Source organism: Rhinoderma darwinii, chromosome 9, assembly GCF_050947455.1.
Source record: "Rhinoderma darwinii isolate aRhiDar2 chromosome 9, aRhiDar2.hap1, whole genome shotgun sequence".
In the NCBI taxonomy this organism is placed as follows: domain Eukaryota; kingdom Metazoa; phylum Chordata; class Amphibia; order Anura; family Rhinodermatidae; genus Rhinoderma; species Rhinoderma darwinii.
In genome coordinates this window covers 37,461,060-37,484,246 of record NC_134695.1, presented here as the reverse complement: position 1 = coordinate 37,484,246, position 23,187 = coordinate 37,461,060, and the positions used below count along the sequence as shown (strand labels likewise).

The 23,187-nt window shown below is 41.8% G+C and overlaps 1 protein-coding gene across 1 annotated transcript in view; it reads left to right on the top strand.

Moving 5' to 3' along the window:
- ZNF423 (zinc finger protein 423) overlaps nt 1–23,187 on the top strand; it is a 248,870-nt gene that overhangs the window by 52,192 nt on the left and 173,491 nt on the right. The window contains exon 3 of the mRNA XM_075837507.1: nt 18,769–18,957. Within this exon, the coding sequence (XP_075693622.1) occupies nt 18,769–18,957 (189 nt within the window). The remainder of the gene's footprint in view (nt 1–18,768; nt 18,958–23,187) is intronic.

The window sequence follows — 23,187 nt, the reverse complement described above, 5'->3', positions numbered from 1 at the left end:
GGAGGGGCCCCCAATGATCAGATAATTATCACATACCCTGTGGATAGGTGATTCTTGTAAATTCTGGTACAACCCCTTTAAAGTAGTTGTCTCACCACAGACATCCCTTTTCATATTGGCGCCACCACGGTTATCGCTCTCTATAAACAGCTAATTTTGCCAGGGGAAGACACTGCCTGAAATTGTCAAACTTGCCCTACATGGGCCAATGCAAGAAAAATGTACAGTAGTATTCAAAGAAATAGCAGTCCAACATCATTAACCTGATAAATCAATGTTTTTGGTAGAAGTGATATTTCTACATAGCAAATAATTTACTTGTAAATGTAGTAGAAAAAATACAGAGCCAACAATTGGCATGCCGCTCATTCTGAGTAATTGAATCGTAAATTGAAAGGGGCTTGTTCAAAATAATAGCAGTGAGGAGTTAAATTGGTGAAGTCATTCATACTTGTCACGCGCATTACAAAACACCCTGCGGACTGCAATTAAATGGAAATAAAATAAAAAAAGTTCACACGTTGCATAAATACTGCTGATTTTTTCCGCAACGGGATTTGTTGCGGAAAAACTGCACAATACAGAGGCAGCAAAGTGGATGAGAGAGAACAAATCTCATCCACATGCTGCGTAAATAGTGAGCGAAACAAACGCTCAGAAATTAACATGTGGTCCAGAGATTTATTCCGCAGCATGTCAATTGTATTTACGCAAACGCTTATTTGTTGCGGGTTTTCCCCATTTTATTTAATGGGGAGGTAAAACCCACAACAAATAGCAGTTGTTGCATTTATTGTGGCGGGGTCGCAGCGATTCCGCTGCAAAAAACGCAACTCAGAAAAAAGGAATCTTATACTTACCCAGAAGTCTGTGTTTCTTTCTCCAGTCCGGCCTCCTGGGATGACATTTAGTCCCATGTGACCGCTGCAGCCAATGACAGGCTGTAGCGGCGGTACCATGGGTGAAACTTCAGCCCGGGAGGCCGGCCTGGATGACGTCAGAGGGCCGGCCCCGTGGGATGACGGACATTGGATAACGCGGCCCGGTACCAAATGATCCACGGCCCGGTATTGGTCAGCAGCCCGGTAGTTGGTGACCGCTGCTAGAGAACTTGTGGGGTGACATCAATAATGCGGTTTTTGAGGCAAAAACCCAACAATGCAGAAGAACTGTGGAATGTCGTCCAATCCTCCTGGACTGGATACCTGTTCAGATTTGCCAGAAGTTGGTCGACTCCATGCAACACAGATGTCAAGAAGTTCTTAGAAATAATGGTTACTAAATTTTAGTTCAGTAAAGTGAAATCTGAAACACTTTCAGTTTATACATAACATTTTTGCGTTTTTAAAGAAAAATTCTGGCACTGCTACTTTTTTGAACAGCCTAATATTCCCTTTTCTTTACTTTCTGTAAAGGATTAACACAAACTGGATACATGTTGTTATCGTTTTGATTTGGAAATGAATGTGTAGGATTTCCAGGGCATTTGCATTTAGGCAAATAAAAGTTATTATAATGATTTTGCCCTTCATTTGCTATTTTAAACTCACTGCTATTTTTTTGAACATTACTGTATGTTGGGGCTTTTCAGGGCCTATAGACAGGGGTTAACTTCATGAAGCTAGAAATTGTACTGTAATCTCTAGCCACATCTGGGTATGTTTCGCTGGACAAAAGAGCTTGTGAATAAAAGCAATATTAGCAATAATCTCTACAACTCCAGTGTAAATAAACTGGAAACATTTTCCAAATTTCTCCAATAGGATTCCTACGTTTTTACATCTGTTGTATTTTTGTCAATTCTACAGTAAACTTGGCAGTTTTAGGTTTCGTTTGCCATTATGCCACCACAAGACTGCCCGCTGTAATCATACAGAGCAGTCAACTGTACACCTAAATGGCGGTAGTAATCTTAAGTGCTAATTATTGGGAATCCTAAAATGATCCACTTCATTGTTCCTATGCATACCATTGTGATTGGTCGTAAGAAAATGAAAGCCTTTAGTTTAATTGGGTACATTATAAAATAACATTTAATGGGCCAGTTTCTGACTGGGTAATGCCGTTATGTCAGTGGGAGCCAACAATAAGTTTTGTCATTTTAAATGTACACAGGGCACTACTAGGTGTTTTAATAAGATGGGATTTGAGAGTATTTTAATGTGGAGATGGAGCATTGGAGTGACTAGGAAGGTTATGGCCAGTGGTCTCAGTGTCACTATGACTGTATTAGTAGTAGGGGATTTTCACAGCAGGACTTCATCGTGCTGGCAGATAATCACTAAAGTCTACCAAGCAAATGGCCCTTGTCTGTCTCCAAAAAGTAAAGAAATGTTTTCTGTTGCAAAAACGTGCAATTTTATTTTTATGGTTTGTGGTGCCACAGATCATTTTAATCCGGGGCTATTTATTGTGGCTACAACTGTTTTAGATTCCTGTTCATAATAAATAAAAATTTATAGGGGTTGTCCAGGATTAGAAAAACATGTCTTTCACTTCAATGGAGCAAACCTGCAATACCAAACATAACCCATGGAACCGTGTGGCGCTGTTTCTGGAAGAAAGCAGCCATATTTTTCTAATCCTGCACAACCCTTTTAACTCTGTTTTCTTATCTACAATGTAATGCCTCATTCACAAGGCCGTATTATGGCTCCATGTTGTACAGAGTTGTACTTAAGCACCCATAGAGTTGCATGAGGCCTTACGGTACCTCCATTTGCCTCCTATTTGATAAGGAGACATACAGACAAACAGAAGTTGTTTTTTCCCTGTGTTGATTCCAATACAAATTTGACTAAAATATATTGTGGCATGTTTCAAGGGTGAGAGCATTTTGACATAAGGCCCTGACTTAGCACCATAGAGTCCTCGTGGCTCCATTGTACGGTGCCGGTAGTTTGCCGCTGTACAGTTTCCTGCACACAGATCTGCCATGTGCATAAGGCCTTAGGGCCTGTTCATATCAGCGTCGGCCTTCCGTTGATGGGTTCCATTAGACATTTCTGCCGGAGGAACCCATGTACGGCAAGCCAAACGGAAACTATAGCTTCATTTTGCATTACCATTCATTTAAAGAGGCTCTGTCACCAGATTTTGCAACCCCTATCTGCTATTGCAGCAGATCGGCGCTGCAATGTAGATTACAGTAACGTTTTTATTTTTAAAAAACGAGCATTTTTGGCCAAGTTATGACCATTTTTGTAGTTATGCAAATGAGGCTTGCAAAAGTACAACTGGGCGTGTTTAAAAGTAAAAGTCCAAGTGGGCGTGTATTATGTGCGTACATCGGGCGTTTTTAATACTTTTACTAGCTGGGCGCTCTGAAGAGACGTATCATCCACTTCTCTTCAGAACGCCCAGCTTCTGACAGTGCAGATCTGTGACGTCACTCACAGGTCCTGCATCGTTTCGGCACCAGAGGCTACAGTTGATTCTGCAGCAGCATCAGCGTTTGCAGGTAAGTCGATCTTACCTGCAAACGCTGATGCTGCTGCAGAATCAACTGTAGCCTCTGGTGCCGATGTGGCCGACACGATGCAGGACCTGTGAGTGACGTCACAGATCTGCACTGTCAGAAGCTGGGCGTTCTGAAGAGAAGTGGATGATACTTCTCTTCAGAGCGCCCAGCTAGTAAAAGTATTAAAAACGCCCCGATGTACGCACATAATACACGCCCACTTGGACTTTTACTTTTAAACACACCCACTTGGACTTTTGCAAGCCTCATTTGCATAACTACAAAAATGGTCATAACTTGGCCAAAAATCCTTGTTTTTTAAAAATAAAAACGTTACTGTAATCTACATTGCAGCGCCTATCTGCTGCAATAGCAGATAGGGGTTGCAAAATCTGGTGACAGAGCCTCTTTAAATGGTAATGCTTCCATTGCAATTTGTTTCCATTCTGTAAGGTTTCCGTTTTTTGTAGTGGAAACAGCAGTCGACTACGCTATTGTTTCCGCAAAAAAAACGGAATGATCAAATGATCGCTTGTTCGAGTCCCCTAGGGTTAAAAAAAAAAAGTAATAAACAGTTAGGCCTCATGCACACGAACTTATTTTTTCCCTTTCGTAAATACTGGCTTAAATACGGGTCCTTGGTCACACGTATTCGACCCATATTGCACCAGTATTTACCGACCCGTGCCCGTAAATACGGGTCCGGTGTCACCAGTATTCCACCCGTATTTACGGGCACGTTTTCGCTGCAAAATTGCACTGCACTAATCGGCAGCCCTTCTCTCTATCAGTGCAGGATAGAGAGAAGGGGCAGCCCTTTCCGAAGTAAAAGAAATTAATACTTACCCGGCCGTTGTCTTGGTGATGCGTCCCTCTCTTGACATCCAGCCCAACCTCCCTGGATGACGTGGCAGTCCATGTGACCGCTGCAGCCTGTGATTGGCCTGTGATTGGCTGCAGCGGTCACATGGGCTGAAACGTCATCCCGGGCGGCCGGACTGGAGGAAGAAGCAGGGAGTTCTGGGTAAGTATGAACTTCTATTTTTTTTACACGTTGATGTATATTGTGATCGGAAGTCACTGTCCAGGGTGCTGAAAGAGTTACTGCCGATCAGTTAACTCTTTCACCACCCTGGACAGTGACTATCCTCTGACGTCGCCTAGCAACGCTCCCGTAATTACGGGTGCACACACGTAGTCACCCGTAATTACGGGAGCCCCATAGACTTCTATGGGCCTGCCCGTGCTGTAATTACGGCCTAAAATAGGACCTGTTCTATATTTTTCAATGGCCCGGGCTCCTTCCCGTAAGCATACGGGGAGGTACCCGTGACCAATAGAAGTCTATGGGCCCGTAATTACGGCCCGCGATTACGGGTGTTTTTACGTTTGCATGCATGGGGCCTTAGGCTATGTTCAGACGGCAAACAAAAAACGTCTGAAAATACGGAGCTGTTTTCAAGGGAAAACAGCCTCAGATTTTCAGCCGTTTTTTAAGCGATTTTTTTACAACATTTTTTATGGCCGTTTTTGGAGCTGTTTTTCTATTGAGTGAATGAAAAACGGCTCCAAAAACGACTCAAGAAGTGACATGCGCTTCTTTTTACGAGGCGTCTTTTTACGTGGCCATTTGTAAAAAGCGCCCTGTGGGAACGGAACGCCGTTTTTCCCATTGAAATCGATGGGCAGATGTTTGGAGGTGTTCAGCCCGCGCACTTTTAGCCGTTTTTGGGACGTTTACGGCTGAAAATAGCACGTGTGAACATACGCTTAAATAAAATTTGTAACCATGTGCAAAAAAATTCAAAAATAAATCTTAAAACTTTAAAAAGAAAAAAACCTTTTGCCATTTTTCCTCTTAAGTAATATAACAAATAAAAAAGTAAACCTAATTAGTATAGCCATGTCCGTAAAAGTAACCCTCCGGATAAACTAAAAAACTATTCAAGAATTTCCGTTTTTTTGATCACCTTGCTTCCCCCCAAAAAATGGAATAAAAAGTAATAAAAAAGTCATATGTACCACCAATAAAAACAATCCTGCATGCGGCTCCACCAACGGAAAATTAAAAAGTTACGGGTCTTAGAATATGGCCACACAAAAAAGTACCATATTTATTTCTTTGTTAAAGTAGTACAACTATTTTACCCGCAGAATAAAGTTAACATGTTGTTTATACCGCATGGTGAACGCCGTAACAACAAAAAACAATAAAGGAATCAAAGTGTTTTTCCAATTTTACTCCACAAAGATTTAAAGGGACATTTAAAAACTACAACTTGTCACACAAACAACAAGCCCTCATATGGCTATGTAGATGAAAACATAGACATGAGGAAAAAATCGAAATAAAAAAATGGCTGCGATGCCAAAAACTACAGTAGCTCCCCTTACTAAGAGAGACTACGCCATTCCATAACAAAATATTACCACTGGATCACAATAAATCCATAATCTTAGGCTTCGTTCACATCTGCGTCGGGATTCCGTTCATGGGTTCCGTCAGAGTTTTCAGTCGGGGGAACCCATCGACTACGCTATTGATTCTGACCAAATAACGGAAACCTTACGGAATGGAGACGAACGGAAACCATCAGCAACGGAAGCATTACCATTGAAATCATTGGTAATGCAAATGGAAAGCTATGGTTTCCGTTCATGGGTTCCCATGACGGATGGGTCTGACGGAACCCATGAACGGAGTCCCGACGCAGATGTGAACGAAGCCTTACTGGTGCCCTCTCATAAAAAGTGTAGATCCAAGTAAAAATTTTTTTTACGGGGCCATCTTTTCCATACTGCTTGGATGCGCTGATCTAATATTTAGACCCTTTAAATACAGTTATTTTTATTCATTCCCTGTAATGTAGAATCCTAGAGGGTTTATAGCAGTTTAATGTTGCAATCAATCAGAATTTAGGGTTACTGCGTTGCAAAGAACAAAACATTGACCATACACTTTTTTTCTTCGTTGTTGCCAGCTTTCTGCACACTTCTCTATATTACGGGCTAATGCTTTTTTAATGTGACTTTTATTGTAATGCGCTTTATCTTAATTGTCTTTTGTGTAAAATGCTTAAGCACAAAAGTTAGGAGTTTTGGGTCAGAGAAAAAAAAGAAGTCTGGTTTAAAGTGCTAATTATTATATCATTGGAGCATACACAAGGAAGTACTTATCCAAAAGTGCACATCATCTAAATTAGGGTTAATTAGAGCCTCTTCCAAATAGTGGATGCTTCATCAGCAAGAGGATGGCGAGCAAATAAATCTAATTTTCCTTCTACGAAAATCTTTGCAAGCTTAATTGCTATAACAACAACATTTCTTTTTTTCATTAGAGGCAGAGGGTCATTATTAACACAGTGTAATGTCTGCTATTGCACGAAGCCCGCTCCCACCTTTCACAGGTGCCCCTGGAGACAGAGTGCGGAGCGGACAACGTTCATCATATGCTGACGAGCCCAATTAAAACACTTTGATATTTTGTGTTTCGAAAGCTTCTCCCAATGTTTGCACAAAACACCGGCTCCTAATTAGAATAATTAAACTGGTGTTATGTTAATGCGCAGCTCTTTTTAACCTCTTATTTATCATACAAATATAAAGGATGGGCAAGAACATGCAATTTTTGACATATAAGGGGACACTTTATAGAAATAAAAACATCATTCGACTTTTAGGAGGTACACGTCCTATCATTCACAGCTGAAATACTAATTTATTTGGATTGTGCCGTTTACAATAATTTTACACAATTGCGTAAATTTAGAAAACTAATTTGGTATTCTTATAAACATGACTTTTTATTTTTGGAAGAATTATAAGAAATGATTCACCTCTGTGCTTATTTTTTTTTCCCCCCACAACAAAGGTATCTACTGCACATTCATTGACTAACTGATAAGTGTGGGGCAGTACTTGTTCCCACAGACTGTCGGCCTCCAACTTCTCTGTCAAACGTCCCAAGCTCATTGAAACCTTTGACAATACCTTATTCGGCTTCTTTTCACATACACATGTGGTATCATTGCAGTGAATAGGAGATTTTGACTACTGTCTCCAGGATAAAAAGATCTTGAAGTCATAAAAGGAAGTTGTACAAAGGTCGGAATGAGGGCCGCGGCCCCTATGTTCTACGATTGATGAGGGTCTCGGGGCACAGACCAATGGCATCTCCTGACCTGCTCCAGTGACATGTTGGAGGATGTTTAAGGGTTAAACTGCCCTTAAACAATAAAACCTGCTTAAAGCTATATTATTAATTTAATCACTGAAATCATGAACACATCAACGAGAAGCCAGAAGATACAGAGGACAAGATGTTAGTCACTAGGAGTCGACATGACCGAAGTCGTTAATTAAGTTGTTACATTTTATAAATATTCAACTGGGTTTACACCTAATGCTTTAGGTCAGATAGAAATCCAATAATTGATCATTGAATTCGTAAATATTTCTGTTTCACAATTTCCCTTGGGTGACTAGGTCATATAATGCAAACTTTTTATCTGACCCAATTCCCGCTGTCCCCCTGATTTCAGTACCATTTTTCTTTTGTTCCTGGGCCCCTCGTTCCTGAGATACGCCCTGATAGATAGCTACAGGGAATTAGCATATAGGGTGCCAACACAACGGGGGGCATATCGCAGAGGAATCAGGGATAGCGGGATTCAGGTCAGATAAACAGTTTGCATTATATGACTGAGTGACTTCATTAAGCAGATCAGCTTTGGTAAATTCAGTCATTTTCCCATTTTGACATTACTATGGTTAGTCATTTTTGGTGTGATGGCAGAAAATGTTTCTGTGTAAAGGCCCTTTTACATGGGCCCATGATCGGGTGAACAAAGTTCCCGATCAGGGCAAAAATCAGCCGAAACATGGCCCAAAAAAATGGTCGCTATGTGTGAACAGGGAGATGTGCTGCCAACATGATGTAAATACATGGGGATGAACGATCGTAGTCACAAACATTCATCCCCTGTCTAAACGATCATTGCTCCATTTGAAGGGAGCAAACGATCACCGCTCGTTTTAGGTGATATCTGCCCGTGTAAAATCTCCTTTATACCAGACTTAGAAGCTATTGGATTTCTGTGACTTCTGTAAGTAACGGAAGGAATAAGGCTGTGCTGGATCTGTTGTGCGTCGTATCTGAACGCCGCATGACGTTAATACACTCTGCATTTATTAGGTCACACTGGAGATGGCGCTATTCAATGGGTTCACCAATAAACCTAGGAAACCGCAATTGTCCTCTGGTAGTAGCAAACCTATTACTATTGAGTTACATAACCTTATATATCATTCACATTGCTTTTCTAATGCATAATACATATGAACTTGCAAACAAATCCTACATGAGGAGAGACATTCTCAAATGATTTACTGCATGATATAGCTATACATACAGGGAAATAACGTGCCACTGGGAAATGTGCTCCAGCATTCGTAAATATTTCTGTTTCACAATTTCCCTTTGGGTACGTACATCTGTGAAAAACTAATTAAGAAGTATAAAGTTTTCACATGAGGACTGTTTTAAAAATGGTGTACAAGGGATATAGTCAATATTTCTCCAGTCTTCTAAAGCACCACTAATTTACGGTACTACAATTAGCGTATAAGTTAGATTCATCTGTAGTTATCTGTAAGATATAGATATCTTTCATTACATTTTCTGATAATATAATATCTGGTATCTAAAAAATACAAAGGGTAAGACTAAAACTACATGGAGATATTTTGTCGCACGCCTTTCAATTTTTAACTTTTGAGTGACAGCTGCAGTCCACAGGAGTGCAATGCCCTGGACTACAGCGATCCACTGATCACATGACGGCATTTGGATTTCTTATTGCTTGTATAGGACCAACAAATTCCACAGTGCCGTGCAGAGATTGTCATCACTCACATTATTTCTTCTCCCATATGGGGATCACAATCTAATTGTCTTTTCCCAGACACACACCGGGGCCAATTTCAGTATTTCAGTATGTTTTTGGAAAATCCACGCGAAAATTGCTAAGGCCTCATGCACACGACCGTAAAAACACCATTTATTGCGGGTCGTAATTACGACCCGCAATAACTGGCCCATAGACTTCTGTTAGTCACGGGTACCTTCCCGTTTTCTCACGGGAAGGTGCCCGTGCCGTTAAAAAATAGAACATGTTCTATTTTTTCATTTTACGGGCCGTGCTGCTATACTTTATAATGGCAGCACGGCTCGCAAAAGCGGCCGGCTGCCCGTGCCCGGCCGTGCTCGTAATTACGAGTCGTAATTACGAGCACGGTCGTGTGCATGAGGCCTAGGCTGGGTTCACACGACCTATTTTCAGACGTAAACGAGGCGTTTTATGCCTCGTTTTACGTCTGAAAATAAGGCTACAATACGTCGGCAAACATCTGCCCATTCATCTGAATGGGTTTGCCGACGTACTGTGCAGACGACCTGTCATTTACGCGTCGTCGTTTGACAGCTGTCAAACGACGACGCGTAAAAATACAGCCTCGGCAAAAGAAGTGCAGGACACTTCTTTCAGACGTCATTTGAGCCGTTCTTCATTGAACTCAATGAAGCACAGCTCAAAATTTACGGCTGTCAGAGAAGCCTCGCAAAATGCGAGGAGGAGCATTTACGTCTGAAACGAGGCAGCTGTTTTCTCCTGAAAACAGTCTGTCATTTCAGCCGTAAATTCCTGCTACCGTGTGCACATACCCTAACTATTGTGCCACCCTGCTGCCCCAAAATTTTGTAATGGAGATCACAAGACATAAATATATGATTTGATTACTATGGGCAACAAGTTTCCTAAATGGCAGCCCGCATCAAACTTTAACTTCATTATCTCCCTATTAGGGAATTCAGAACTATATGGGCAACTGAGAACAAGTGATTACATAGTGTTGGTTACAGGGAAATATATGTATATAGAAAGTCAAGGTAGGCCGTACTTGTCTGCGGCAGCGATCAGCATTTTCAGGGGGGACATTCAATATTACAAAAGTTGAGACCTGGTTTGGGACAAGGACTTTTTAACAGAGACGGGAGTCCATTATGGTGAGCGCGGTTGAATCGCTAATCCATATAAATGCTACATATAATCTCTCAGGTTGAATTTACACTGTGTTGTTTTATAGTGGGGATTCCTACAATTTTACTATACTATGCAGATACTGTGTGTAATGTCGATGAATGGAAACACATGAATTCCTATTTACACATTGCTTTATTGGCCAGTGTTGTTTTGGGTGGTTTTACACCCTTTTGTGGTTTTGGATTCAGAGGGGAAAAATTCAATAGACAAAGCTGCATGTATGGTCTATACGTGAACATTTCCCTGCAGGGACTATAGTGATTGACAGAATGTACTATTGACAGCTCTAAACAGACAAGTTGATGGTAAACTACATAAGACTCTCAAGGCTTTTTCTAAAACTTCACAAAGCCTGAAATTTGTTATGTTTATTACTCAAAAGTTGGAGTGAAGATATAAAAATGTATTGCTAATTACAAATGCAACATTATGTAATAACTATGGTAAGTTATTTTATGTACAGTTGCAAAAAAAGTAAGTGAACCCTTTGGAATTACCTGGATTTCTGCATTGATTACTAATAAAATATGGTCTGATTTTTTATCGAAGTCACAATTATAGACAAATACAATCTAACTAAACCAATAACACACAAATAGTTGTACTGTTCGTGTCTTTTATTAGACGCATTGAGTAAACATCGACAGTGCAGGGAGAAAGAGTACTTTTAGGGCATGGCTAGACGTGGCGGAATTGCTCTGGAATTCCGCTGTGGCCAGTCCATTGGTTTCCACACCTTTTTAGTTAGGTTCGTGCACACGTGGCGGAAAACTCCGCTGCGGACCATAGGCTGCGGTGCGGAATTTGGTGTCCGCAGCATACACTGGCTGTTGCGAACGTGTAGCAGACTTGTTGCGGACTTATTGCGGAATTTCTCCATTGACTTCAATGGAGATTCAAAATTCCGCAATGAAATCCGCAGATGTTATGTGTGTTGCGTTTTGGTTTTACGAACAGGATATTTCTTCATTCTGGCTGGACCTATGTGTTTCGAGGTCTATAGCCAGACTGAGATGAAATGTTTTAAAAGACAGCAGGAAGTACTCTTCACCTGAATACGCAACGGCTAATCCGCATCAATTTGCTTCACATTTTAGGCAAAGCCGCAACAGAATCAGCAAAGCAGATTATGTGCGGAATTGATGCGGACAGTGTCTGCAGAAATACGCCACGTCTGGCCATGCCCTTACACCGGACAATTTTGGCCCGTGCAACGAGCGCCGATCAAAGAGACAGCTCGTTGATCGGCGCTCGTTTGCTCCTGTCACAAGGAGCTATGGAAGGGAACTTTCGCTCGTTACTCTGATTACTCGTCTCCATACATTTGTATCATGTTAACAGCACATCTCCCTGGTTTACACAGTGGGATGTGCTGCCAACAACGACCATTTTTTTCACATTTAAAACGATACGATCAGCAGATGAACGATTATTTGCTCGTTCATCTGCTGATCGTTGGCCTGTTACACAGGGCAATTATTGGGAACGAGCGTTCTATGAACTCTTGTTTGCCTGATAATTGGCCAGTGTAGAAGGGCCTTTAGTGAACATCTGATAAAGAAGCACTCCGGTAAAAAAATATTTTTTTATGCCTTCTACATCTATTGGTGCCCGTATTACCTTTTTTTCTTTTTGCTTTTGGGCAAAAATCCTGTTTTCAATCTGGTCTGTTGGGTCATGTGATCCAACGCGACCACCTGTGAGTTACTGTTATTTTCTCCTAGCATGACCCACTTCCATCTGCCTACAAGTGTATGCCAGTCAATGCACGCTGCTCTCATTGCTGATAGGGGGATCTTGGGAAATATAAGAAGAGCGGTGCAGTATGGCTTGGTGTGGGGACGCAAGAGGGAGCACATCAGGAATGGAGAAGGTCCAAAGAGGACTGGCCATCATGAAATGTAAGAACTATCATTAACAGTAAGCACAGCTTGAATAATGAAAAAAGGCAATTGTTTGATTACACTACCAATTTATGATTTATTTTTGTTGCAGAAATTTCTGCAACTGAAAATCAGTTTCATTCATTTGAATGGCGTAGTTTCTGCAATGAAGTTTCACAATGAAACAGATTTTCGTTCTCAAAATTTCTGCAAAAAAATGCACCCTAAGGGCATGGCCAGACGTGGCGGAATTTCTCTGGAATTCCGCAGCGGACCCGTTTCTCCATTGCCTTCCACAGCTTTTTAGTAGGGTTCGTTTACACGTTGCGGACAATTCCGCTGCGGAGCATAGGCTGCGGTGCGGAATTTGGTGTCCGCAGCATACAATGGTTGTTGCGGACGTGTGGCGGACTGGTTGCGGACTCATTGCGGAATTGGAGATTCTATGGAGATTCTAAGTTCCGCAATGAAGTCCGCAGATGTTATGTAGATGTTATGTGTGCTGCGGAGCGTATTGGTTTTTTAACATGACATTTCTTCATTCTGGCTGGACCTATGTATTTCTAGGTCTACAGCCAGACTGAGGAAGTCAATGGGGCTCCCGTAATTACAAGTGACTACATGTGTGCACCCATAATTACGGGTGACTACGTGTGTGCATCCATAATTACGGGTGACTACGTGTGTGCACCCGTAATTACGGGAGCGTTGCTAGGCGACGTCAGTAAATAGTCACTGTCCAGGGTGCTGAAAGAGTTAAACGATCGGCAGTAACTGTTTTTGCACCCTGGACAGTGACTACCGATCCCAATATACAGCAACCTGTAAAAAAAATAGAAGTTCATACTTACCGAGAACTCCCTGCTTCTTCCTCCAGTTTCCCAGGATGACGTTCCAGTCTAAGTGACGGCTGCAGCCAATCACAGGCTGCAGCGGTCACATGGACTGCTGCGTCATCCAGGGAGGTCGGGCTGGATGCCGAAAGAGGGACGCGTCACCGGTAAGTATGAAATTCGTTTACTTTCACTAGGGAAAGTGCGGTCCCTTCTCTCTATCCTGCACTGATAGAGAGAAGGGAAGTACTTTCACCTCAATACGCAGCGGCTAGTCCGCATCAATTTATTGCCCATTTTGGGCAGATACGCAACAGAATCTGCAACGCAGATTCTGTGCGGCATTTATGCGGACAGTTGCGGAAGAAATCTGCCACATCTGGGCATGCCCTAAGGCACACGCTGGAGATTTTGTTTTAGAAATTTCTGCAACTTCAAATCAGTTCCATTCATATAAATGGGGTTGTTTCTGCAGCAGGCACAAAATCTGCAACAAAATCTGCCGTGTGTGCAGGGGGCCTAATAAAGATGTATGAAGCTGGAAAAGGCTACAAAAGCATTGCTAAAGACCTGGGTGTATTTGAATCTATGGTTAGACAAGTTCTCTACAAATGTAGAAAATTCAGGACTGTTGTTACTTTACCTAGGAGTAGGTGTCCTATTAAGATCACTCCAAGAGCACAACGGGCAATCCTGAACAAGGTGAGGAAAAACCCAAAAGTAACAGCAAAATACCTACTGAAGACTCTGCAAAAACATTTGTTCATGTGTCCACTGTTAGAAAAACACAGAGCAAGAATGGTGTTCATGGGAGGACACCACGAAGGAAGCAACTGCTATCCAAAAAAAACATTGTGGCCTGTCTTAAGTTTGCCCGAGATCACCTGGATGTTTCACAATACTTCTGGGAAAATGTTCTATGGACAGATGAGACACAAGTGGAACTTTTTGTTAGCACAAATGCACAATGCTAAGTTTCGGGGAAAGACATCACTGCACACCAACACCAAAACCTCATCCCAACAGTGTATCATGGTGGAGGGAGCATCATGGTTTGGGGCTGCTTTGCCGCCTCAGGTCCTGGATGTCTTGCTAACATTGAGGGAACAGTAAATTCCAAGCTGAATCAAAACATTTTACAGGAGACTGTAAGGACATCAATCCATGACCTCAAGTTAAAGAGATGTTGGATGGTGCAACAAGACAATGCCCAAAGCAACGAGTAAATCAACTAAAGAATGGTTGAAACTAAAGAATGGTTGAAAAGGAGTTCTGACCTTAACACTATCGGGATACTGCGGCATGACCTGGAGAGGGCTGTGCACAGCAGGCATCCCAGAAATAAATAAACTGATAAATATTTTCAGAGATGAAAGGTCCAAAATTCCTCCTCAATGCTGTGAAAATGTTATTTGCAACTACAGAAAACGTTTGGTAGAGGTGATTGCTGCTAAAGGGGATGTACAGTTTATTAAAATCAAGGGTTCACATACTTTTTCTCCCTGCACTGTGGATGTTTACTCAATGTGCTCAATAAAAGACATAAACAGTATAACTGTATTTGTGTTATTAGTTTAGTTAGATTGCATTTGTCTATAATTGTGACATACATAACAATCACCCCATTTTGTTCGTAATGAATGAGAAATCCGGGGAATTCCAAAAGGTTCACTTACTTTTTCTTGCAACTGTAATGTTTCGTTTTTGTGCATGGTCTGGGTGGCAGTTAGTAAAGCTTTGTATGTGTACTGCAGTATTAGATCTGTCTGGGTACAACCAGGGTGTTACTGTCCTTCCTATGATATTGCGTCTTGTTAAACCATAGCTCAGACTGGCCCCTCCGGTCCACATCAAACACTCAGTGAGAAGGTCTAGAAGGTCAGAACTTTGGGAGGTTGTAAGAAGGTAACTCCAGACAATGTTCACGTTTCAAGGATAGCCCCATTCTACTGCTCTGGAGCGTCTGCTGCAAAGAGATCAATTTTATTAAGTTGTAAGTCAAAGGAAGCAAACACTATTATCTAGATGTGAGGCTGAAAAAAGCTTTTATTTTGTATCATTTCGGCTGCTGTTCTCTGCGAGAGAAAGATTTATTTTTTTTGTAGCAGAGTGAGCGAGATTTTGTTACTTAAAGAGGCTCTATCACCAGATTTTGCAGCCCCTATCTGCTATTGCAGCAGATCGGCGCTGCAATGTAGATTACAGTAACGTTTTTATTTTTAAAAAACAAGCATTTTTGGCCAAGTTATGGCCATTTTTGTATTTATGCAAATGAGGCTTGCAAAAGTACAACTGGGCGTGTTGAAAAGTAAAAGTACAACTGGGCGTGTATTATGTGCGTACATCGGGGCGTGTTTACTACTATTACTAGCTGGGCGTTGTGTATAGAAGTGTCATCCACTTCTCTTCAGAACGCCCAGATTCTTGCAGTGCAGACACAGCCGTGTTCTCGAGAGATCACGCTGTGTCGTCACTCACAGGTCCTGCATCGTGTCAGACGAGCGAGGACACATCGGCACCAGAGGCTACAGATGATTCTGCAGCAGCATCGGCGTTTGCAGGTAAATCGATGTAGCTACTTACCTGCAAACGCTGATGCTGCTGCAGAATCAACTGTAGCCTCTGGTGCCGATGTGGCCGACACGATGCAGGACCTGTGAGTGACGACACAGCGTGATCTCTCGAGAACACGCTGTGTCTGCACTGCCAGAAGCTGGGCGTTCTGAAGAGAAGTGGATGATACTTCTCATCAGAACGCCCAGCTAGTAAAAGTAGTAAACACGCCCCGATGTACGCACATAATACACGCCCAGTTGTACTTTTACTTTTCAACACTCCCAGTTGTACTTTTGCAAGCCTCATTTGCATAAATACAAAAATGGCCATAACTTGGCCAAAAATGCTCGTTTTTTAAAAATAAAAACGATACTGTAATCATTGCAGCGCCTATCTGCTGCAATAGCAGATAGGGGTTGCAAAATCTGGTGACAGAGCCTCTTTAAAGGGGTTTTCCAGCCACTAAAAATTGATGGCCTGTCCTCAGAATAGGCCACCAATAGCTGAAGGGTCAGGATCCAAAATTTGGGACCTCCGCCGATCATCTGTTTTGAAGGGGGCGCAGCGCTTGTACGAGTGTCGCTTGCCCTTCATTTCTTCTTGCTGATTCGTCGGCACGTATTTAGCGGCGATTCACAGGTATTGCAGCCTTTTCTCCAATTCACTTCAATGGGAGAAAAGGCTGCAATACCTGTGAATCGCCGCTGAATGTGTGTTGACGACTCACACTGAGCAAGAAGAAATGAAGGGCAAGCGACACTCGTACAAGCGCTGCGCCCCCTTCAAAACATCTGATCGGCGAAGGTCCCAAAAGTTGGATCTTGATCCATCAGCTATTGATGGCCTATTCTGAGGACAGGCCATCCATTTTTAGTGGCTGGAAAACCTCTTTAAGTAACAAAATCTCGATCACTCTGCTACAAAAAAACAAATCTTTCTTTCGCAAAGAACAGGAGCCGAAATGATACAAAATAAATCCTGAGGAATTTTTAGTGGCTGGAAAACCCCTTTAATATAAAAAGTACTAGTATGAAAAGAAAGCTCTATAACATAGGTAAATGATGTAAGTGAATGGGGTATGGGGTCCTACTATTAATAGGTATCTAGCCGTTTGACAAACTTCTGAAAACTTTCTGGAAATCAATGTATTTGAGTACGGGCTCAATCGAAAGTCTATAAACCCGTACTCCGATACATCGGCTTTACGGAAAAAGCCGAACAGAAACACGAGCGCTTCTGTTGCTTCGTTTGAGCGATTGGTGGGGGGTCTCAGTACTCGGGCCCCCACCAATCAAAACTTCTGACGTCACTATGACATGTCAGAATTTTGTCAAACGTTTAGTTACACTTTAATAAAAATAATGTGAATAATTTATGAACATTTATATAGCAACAACTTGCCGTAGAGTTACATAGAGAATATTCCCATAGTCATTGCCTGTTTTAAACAAGCACACGTTCAGTCCATGCTATGCTGACATAGGCTGTCGAAATACCTGCATGACCGTGTATGTGACAGAATATAGACTATATTCTTCTGTCAGCTCCTGCTAGGAATCTTCGGGGTGTTTGATATTATGTACAGCACTGCAGGGTTTCGATAATTTTGTTGTTGCTTGTGAAGAAAACAATTCTGATAATAACATTAGAACTGGCTACGTTCAGATCCTCCATCACAGATTCCATCAAGTTTGATGGGAAAAATAGAGCTGCATTCAGTGCTATTTTTCTCGTCAAAAGGACAGACATCTCGGTGGAACCCAACAGAGATCAACGTGGTCCGTTAGTTGCCACTGATATCCGTTGCGCGACGGATCCAGCACTGGCCGTAACTTCCATTATAAACAAGCCATGAACAGAGCCTTAAATGGATATAGTGTACCCATTTTTAACGGACAGCATTCTGGATGTAACACCCAAACCACCCACGGCTCTCCTGAACCAAACTTACAGCACCAAAGGAATATACAATGCTTTTGTGGTTTCAGTAGAACCGCGGCGGGTCCGTTTTTTTTCCGGATCCGAAATATGGACAGTTAAATAGACCCCTTTTGAATGAGGTCTAATTAATGTAATAAATCCAACCCACACATCCCGCCTGCCTATGGCCTATAATAAGGGAATGACAAGGAGATTTTTGCCTGAAGTTAGGGCAGTTGCTGTAGACTGGCCTTTTCTCTAAAGTAGACCATTTCTAGCTTATGACTTAAGAACCCGTTTGGAGATACAGAAAACATTTTAATATGGAAAGATTTTAGATATGTTGGCTTTCAAATATAGATGCCCGTGTGGTTGAGGAGAATACAAATTGTTTAAAGATACATCTTTGTCTGTAGTTGTTATATTCGTCCACACAGATCTATCTGCCTATCCTATCCCTATAAGCAAGTATATATGTCCCATCTTGTAGCCTTGGCACCTAAGATCAGCAGTTGGAGACCAATTTTAGAGGATGTGTTGAAGATTGAAATGTGTTAATATATTATTGTATCATATTATTTTTCAGAAAAATTTAGAATTTGATTGTTGCAAACTTTTTTCAGTTTGAGAGTTTTTCGTCTCCTGGTGTTGCAATTGCAGACGTACTGTACGTTTAGAAGATTTTTATAGAGAACCAATTATGAATATATTTCTTTCGGCTTTTCTTGTTGTGCACATTCGGAGAATTGAATTTTATCATTGATCTTACTGATCTACGTTTGACCTGTTCGTGATGTCTGTAACGACAGAAGCATCAGGAAATATTTATTTTGTCTGTTGTTGGCATCTAAACTCTGATGCGTGTGACTGTGTGATATAAAATGGTTAATCGTGTCCAGCCAACTAATAAGAGACTTTATGTTAAAGTTGGATGGGGGGGGAAAAAAACCTTAAAAGTAATTATGGTGTTTTCTGAAAGACAGAACTGTTACTTTTTGTTCTTCCTGTGCCTGCAGGTGGTCCTGGAAGGGAGGCTGAGAGAGAGGGACGAGGTTTGGAAGATGGTAACAGCGTGACCAGCCAGGAAGAGAGGATTGAGGAAGAGGATCTGGAGGACGAGTCAATTTACACCTGCGATAACTGCCAGCAGGATTTCGATTCCTTGGCCGAGCTGACGGAGCATCGGACCCAGCACTGCCTCGGAGGTAATCCCAAACTAAGTTTGCAGGTCTGACAGGTGGTTAGCTGAGTAATTGGACAATGCAGCAATAGGGGGTCTCGAGCGAGAATAATGAATTAATGATGTCATTTTTTACAGATAATGTCATTTTTATTGCTCTACCTAAGGTAGACCTGTCTGCTGTTAAATTCATTTCTACCTTTCATTTATTTTTTATTTTTTTTAAATGAATTGCCATCATTGGTCAGAATGGGCAGAGGAAACTGTAGCATATACAGTACATATATGATTAGTTTAATTTGTCTTAATAGTTGGCATTCAGTAACGGTCTAATTTTTGCATTACTCAGAGAAAGAACTAGCTGGACAGCACAATTTCACCTATAGCAACCCCCTTACCCACGACTTTGGTTAGGCCCCATGCACACGACCGTAAAAAATAGCAATTACGGACCCGTTCGGTTCTATTGGCTGCGGACACCTTTCCGTATTGCTACGGATAGGTGTCCGTGCCGTAGAACTGTATTGGAAAAGATAGAACATGTTCTACCTTTTGCGTTTTACGGCCCGTGCTCCCATACTTTGTATGGGCGCACGGCACGAAAATGCGGCCGTCGGCGATTTTAATTGCAGGCCGTGATTACGGGCACGGCTGTGTGCATGAGGCCTAAGGGTGGATGTACTCAGCTGGCCCCAGGACTTAGGTGCCTCTTGCTAGTCTGGTGGTTAATTCTCTGAATAATGTTATCTGGTGGGAGATCAGACCAAAAGTACGATAGATTGGGGATACGGTTGCTACAGGGAAGGGTAAACAAAAGTCCATTTAAACGTACATGGAAGGGTATAATAAAAAAGGATGCAGTCATTTCAGAAGTTGGCAACAGGAGTCAGGAGGAGACAGATTCCGTACCAGGCATAACGTAGTCAGGAAGCCGAGGGTCAAGAAACAGAAATCACGCGGATTGTACTGCATGGTAGGGTTCCGGTAGCCAGGAGGTTAGTTAGACGAGTCAGGGTTCAGTAACAGTGATATAGCAGAGCCGGGTATGCGGTACAGAGGGGTGAAGCAAAGAGGAATCAAAGAAGCTGGGTAAAGCAGAAGAATATCAGAGTAGGTAACTGCTGCAACGAAATCCCTCGGGTATAGAACCTTATAACCGGCACTAAGGCCAGTGTAATAAGGATTTCAATATTCTACCCTGCTTCTCTATATATGCTCTGCGCATTTGCCACCTGGTGTCCCTGCCAGGCCCGCTGTAAGGCTCTTTGTGGTGGCTGGAGGTGAAAAGAGATGGTGCTGGACCGAGGTCGGGTTATATTCCAGCATCGGTTGATTTCCTTATATTTGACACAAAACATAATAATAATATTAATACTGTATGGAACGAAGGCTTCCCAGACCCTCAAACTTGCAATAAGTGTATAGCAAACTAGAGCAAGACAGAGCTCTCCATCTTATGAGCCCAATTTTCATGCTGCGGAAGCTGTTACTCAATTGGATGACCCATTGCCGTAGAACAGCATAGTGACTGAAGACGCTTCTTTAGAAAAATACTTTTATTACCATTTACTGTATCTGCCTCATTGTTGTTTTAATGTAGCATAGAGTACTTTTATACTTCTGTAAGTTTCTCCCTCGAATAAGTTGTGTGCTCAGACTGTGTGTTATTAAAGCAAAAAAAAAAAAGCAGAGGATCACTTTACATAACATAAGAAGGGATGAATAGTTCTAATAAGGCCTGATATTTCTCTTTACTAAGTGGTAGTCACTATGACCTCAGTCTAAACCTCCCCTCCAAGACCGTGCTGAGATCTCATTCTAGACGTCACTAGTCTCCTCTATGGAGCAGGCGGACATGGCTGGCCACGTCACTTACTTATATCTGCACGCTCGCTCCAGGACTAAGAAAGAAGAGGAGCCCTGGGTCATGGAGACCTGGTGCTTTACCAGCATTGTATTCATAATTATGTATAGCGCAAACAAATTGTGTAGTCGGTCTGGACAGTCTCCTTAATATTCCAGGGGTATCGGAAAAAAAAAGTTTGGTCTGCCAGATATTGTATGTCGGGGTACTATTCATGTCAGGGCTTATGCACACAGCCCCATAATTGTGCCTTGTTGTACGTATCCATAATATGCCAACTAAAGAAATCTATGGGCCCATACTGCATCTCTGTGTGCCTCTGATTTCATACAGGGGCACACAGAGATCCATATAGTGAGAACAAATATTGTGACATACTCCAATGCATGACTTATACTGAAGGTGGACTTATTCTAGATGCACAGGAGAATACGGCTGTTCACGGAGGCGCCATACGGTGGTCAGAGAGTGCGTACAACTCTAGGGGGTCTGTGTGCCTACGTACAGGCTCCATACACACAGCTTTGACTGATGGCTGCCTTGTCAAGTAGGAGGATATGGATACAGGCCTAGCACAGGACACTTTCTTAACCAGAGTACTGGTCTCCCACTTGTCTAGGGTGGAAAGCTTAAAAAAAAAAAAAAAAGTGGCAACTGCTGGTTTACCAATTTGGGCACGTAAGGGGTGTTCACTCCACCACAATAGCGTGTATGGGAGAAGTGGAGCCCCTAGTGTTGCCCGGACATAGCAGCATGAATTTGGCACCTTTGCTGAATCTCTAATTATTTTCATGATCTTTAATCGTAACATGATCATGAAAATAGCATTTAGGGTTTTGTTGTTTTTCTTTTTTGCTTGTTTACCTGTAATGAGGTAACGCTGATAAATGGGTGTAACAAAAAGCTGACTGCTAGTATTTTATACAGTCCACATGTAGAAAATCGAACTCGAAAAAACTGCATGATCAAGATATGCGAAAGGATAAATATTGTATTTTAGTAATAGTAATATGTATATTAAAGCAGTATTTCCGGACTTGATTTATCCCCATGTCCCACGTCAGTGTGAATAAGGGCTGATATATAGTTGGTTCCCTTTTAATGACCATTGTGCCTCTTGAATTGCAGTAGGGAGCGGAACCTGGAGCGTTCACAAAGTTAAGCAAATTTACATCCTTATGTTGGCTGAAAGTTGAATAAGCCCTTATTATGATGCATTGTTACCACCGGAGCAATGCTGCCATTTACTGGGATTTTATTACTCTGACTTAGACGGAGTTGCCACAATATAGTGCAATTGGTTCAGTTGAAGTTTACCAAGTAAAATGACCCTCGAGGACAAGCTCCTTCACACACCTTAAATGAAGAGGAGCCTTTGCCGCCATTTAAGTACTGGCCCAAAACGACCTCCAGATCAATAGAGAGAATAATTGTGCTGATAATCCGAAAAAACAGCATTGAAATAAAATCGAGCTAATGGCTTCCAATGGGATACTAAGAGAAGGTAAATCCTGCTGTACTCAGACTTTGCAAGGCAGTTAACGCATCCTCCATAGGACCACAAATATATCCACTCCCTGCTATCCGTTAGAGGCCCAGACATTGCAATATGCTACACGTCCCAGTGTTTACTCTTTCATCTTCTTATCGTCCTTCTCCGTAGGTGGTGGCGTTACATTAGTCATTTGCTGTTCATTTTTCCTGTGTATCTTTTACAGCAATACATAGCAGAGTTTTGAAAAATAAAACATTGGAACATGATACAGAAATGGTGCATTTCATCTAAATGAATGGACCGTAAAGGGTTCTCTGGGATAATAGTATATATGTATTGCCCGTATGGATATGGATCACTGTGAATGTGTTTATTTTCTAGCGTATGTAAAGAAACAGCCACTTTGCAGCATATATATATATATAAACAGTATTTTTTTTATATACTCTATATTATGCTTTTGTCTTTTTTTAGAGGAGTTCTTCAATCTTCTGATCTTAAAGAGGCTCTGTCACCACATTATAAGTGCCCTATCTTGTACATGATGTGATCGGCGCTGTAATGTAGATTACAGCAGTGTTTTTTTATTTAGAAAAATTTTCATTTTTGACGGAGTTATGACATATATTAGGTTTATGCTAATGAGTTTCTCAATGGACAACTGGGCGTGTTTTACTTTTTGGCCAAGTGGGCGTTGTACAGAGGAGTGTATGACGCTGACCAATCAGTGACCAATCAGCGTCATACACTTCTCTCCATTCATTTACACAGCACATAGCAATATAGCTATATTGCTATGTGCAGACACATAAACACACTGTAGAGTTACTGACGTGTCCTGACAATGAATATACATTACCTCCAGCCAGGACGTGATTTGTATTCAGAATCCTGAC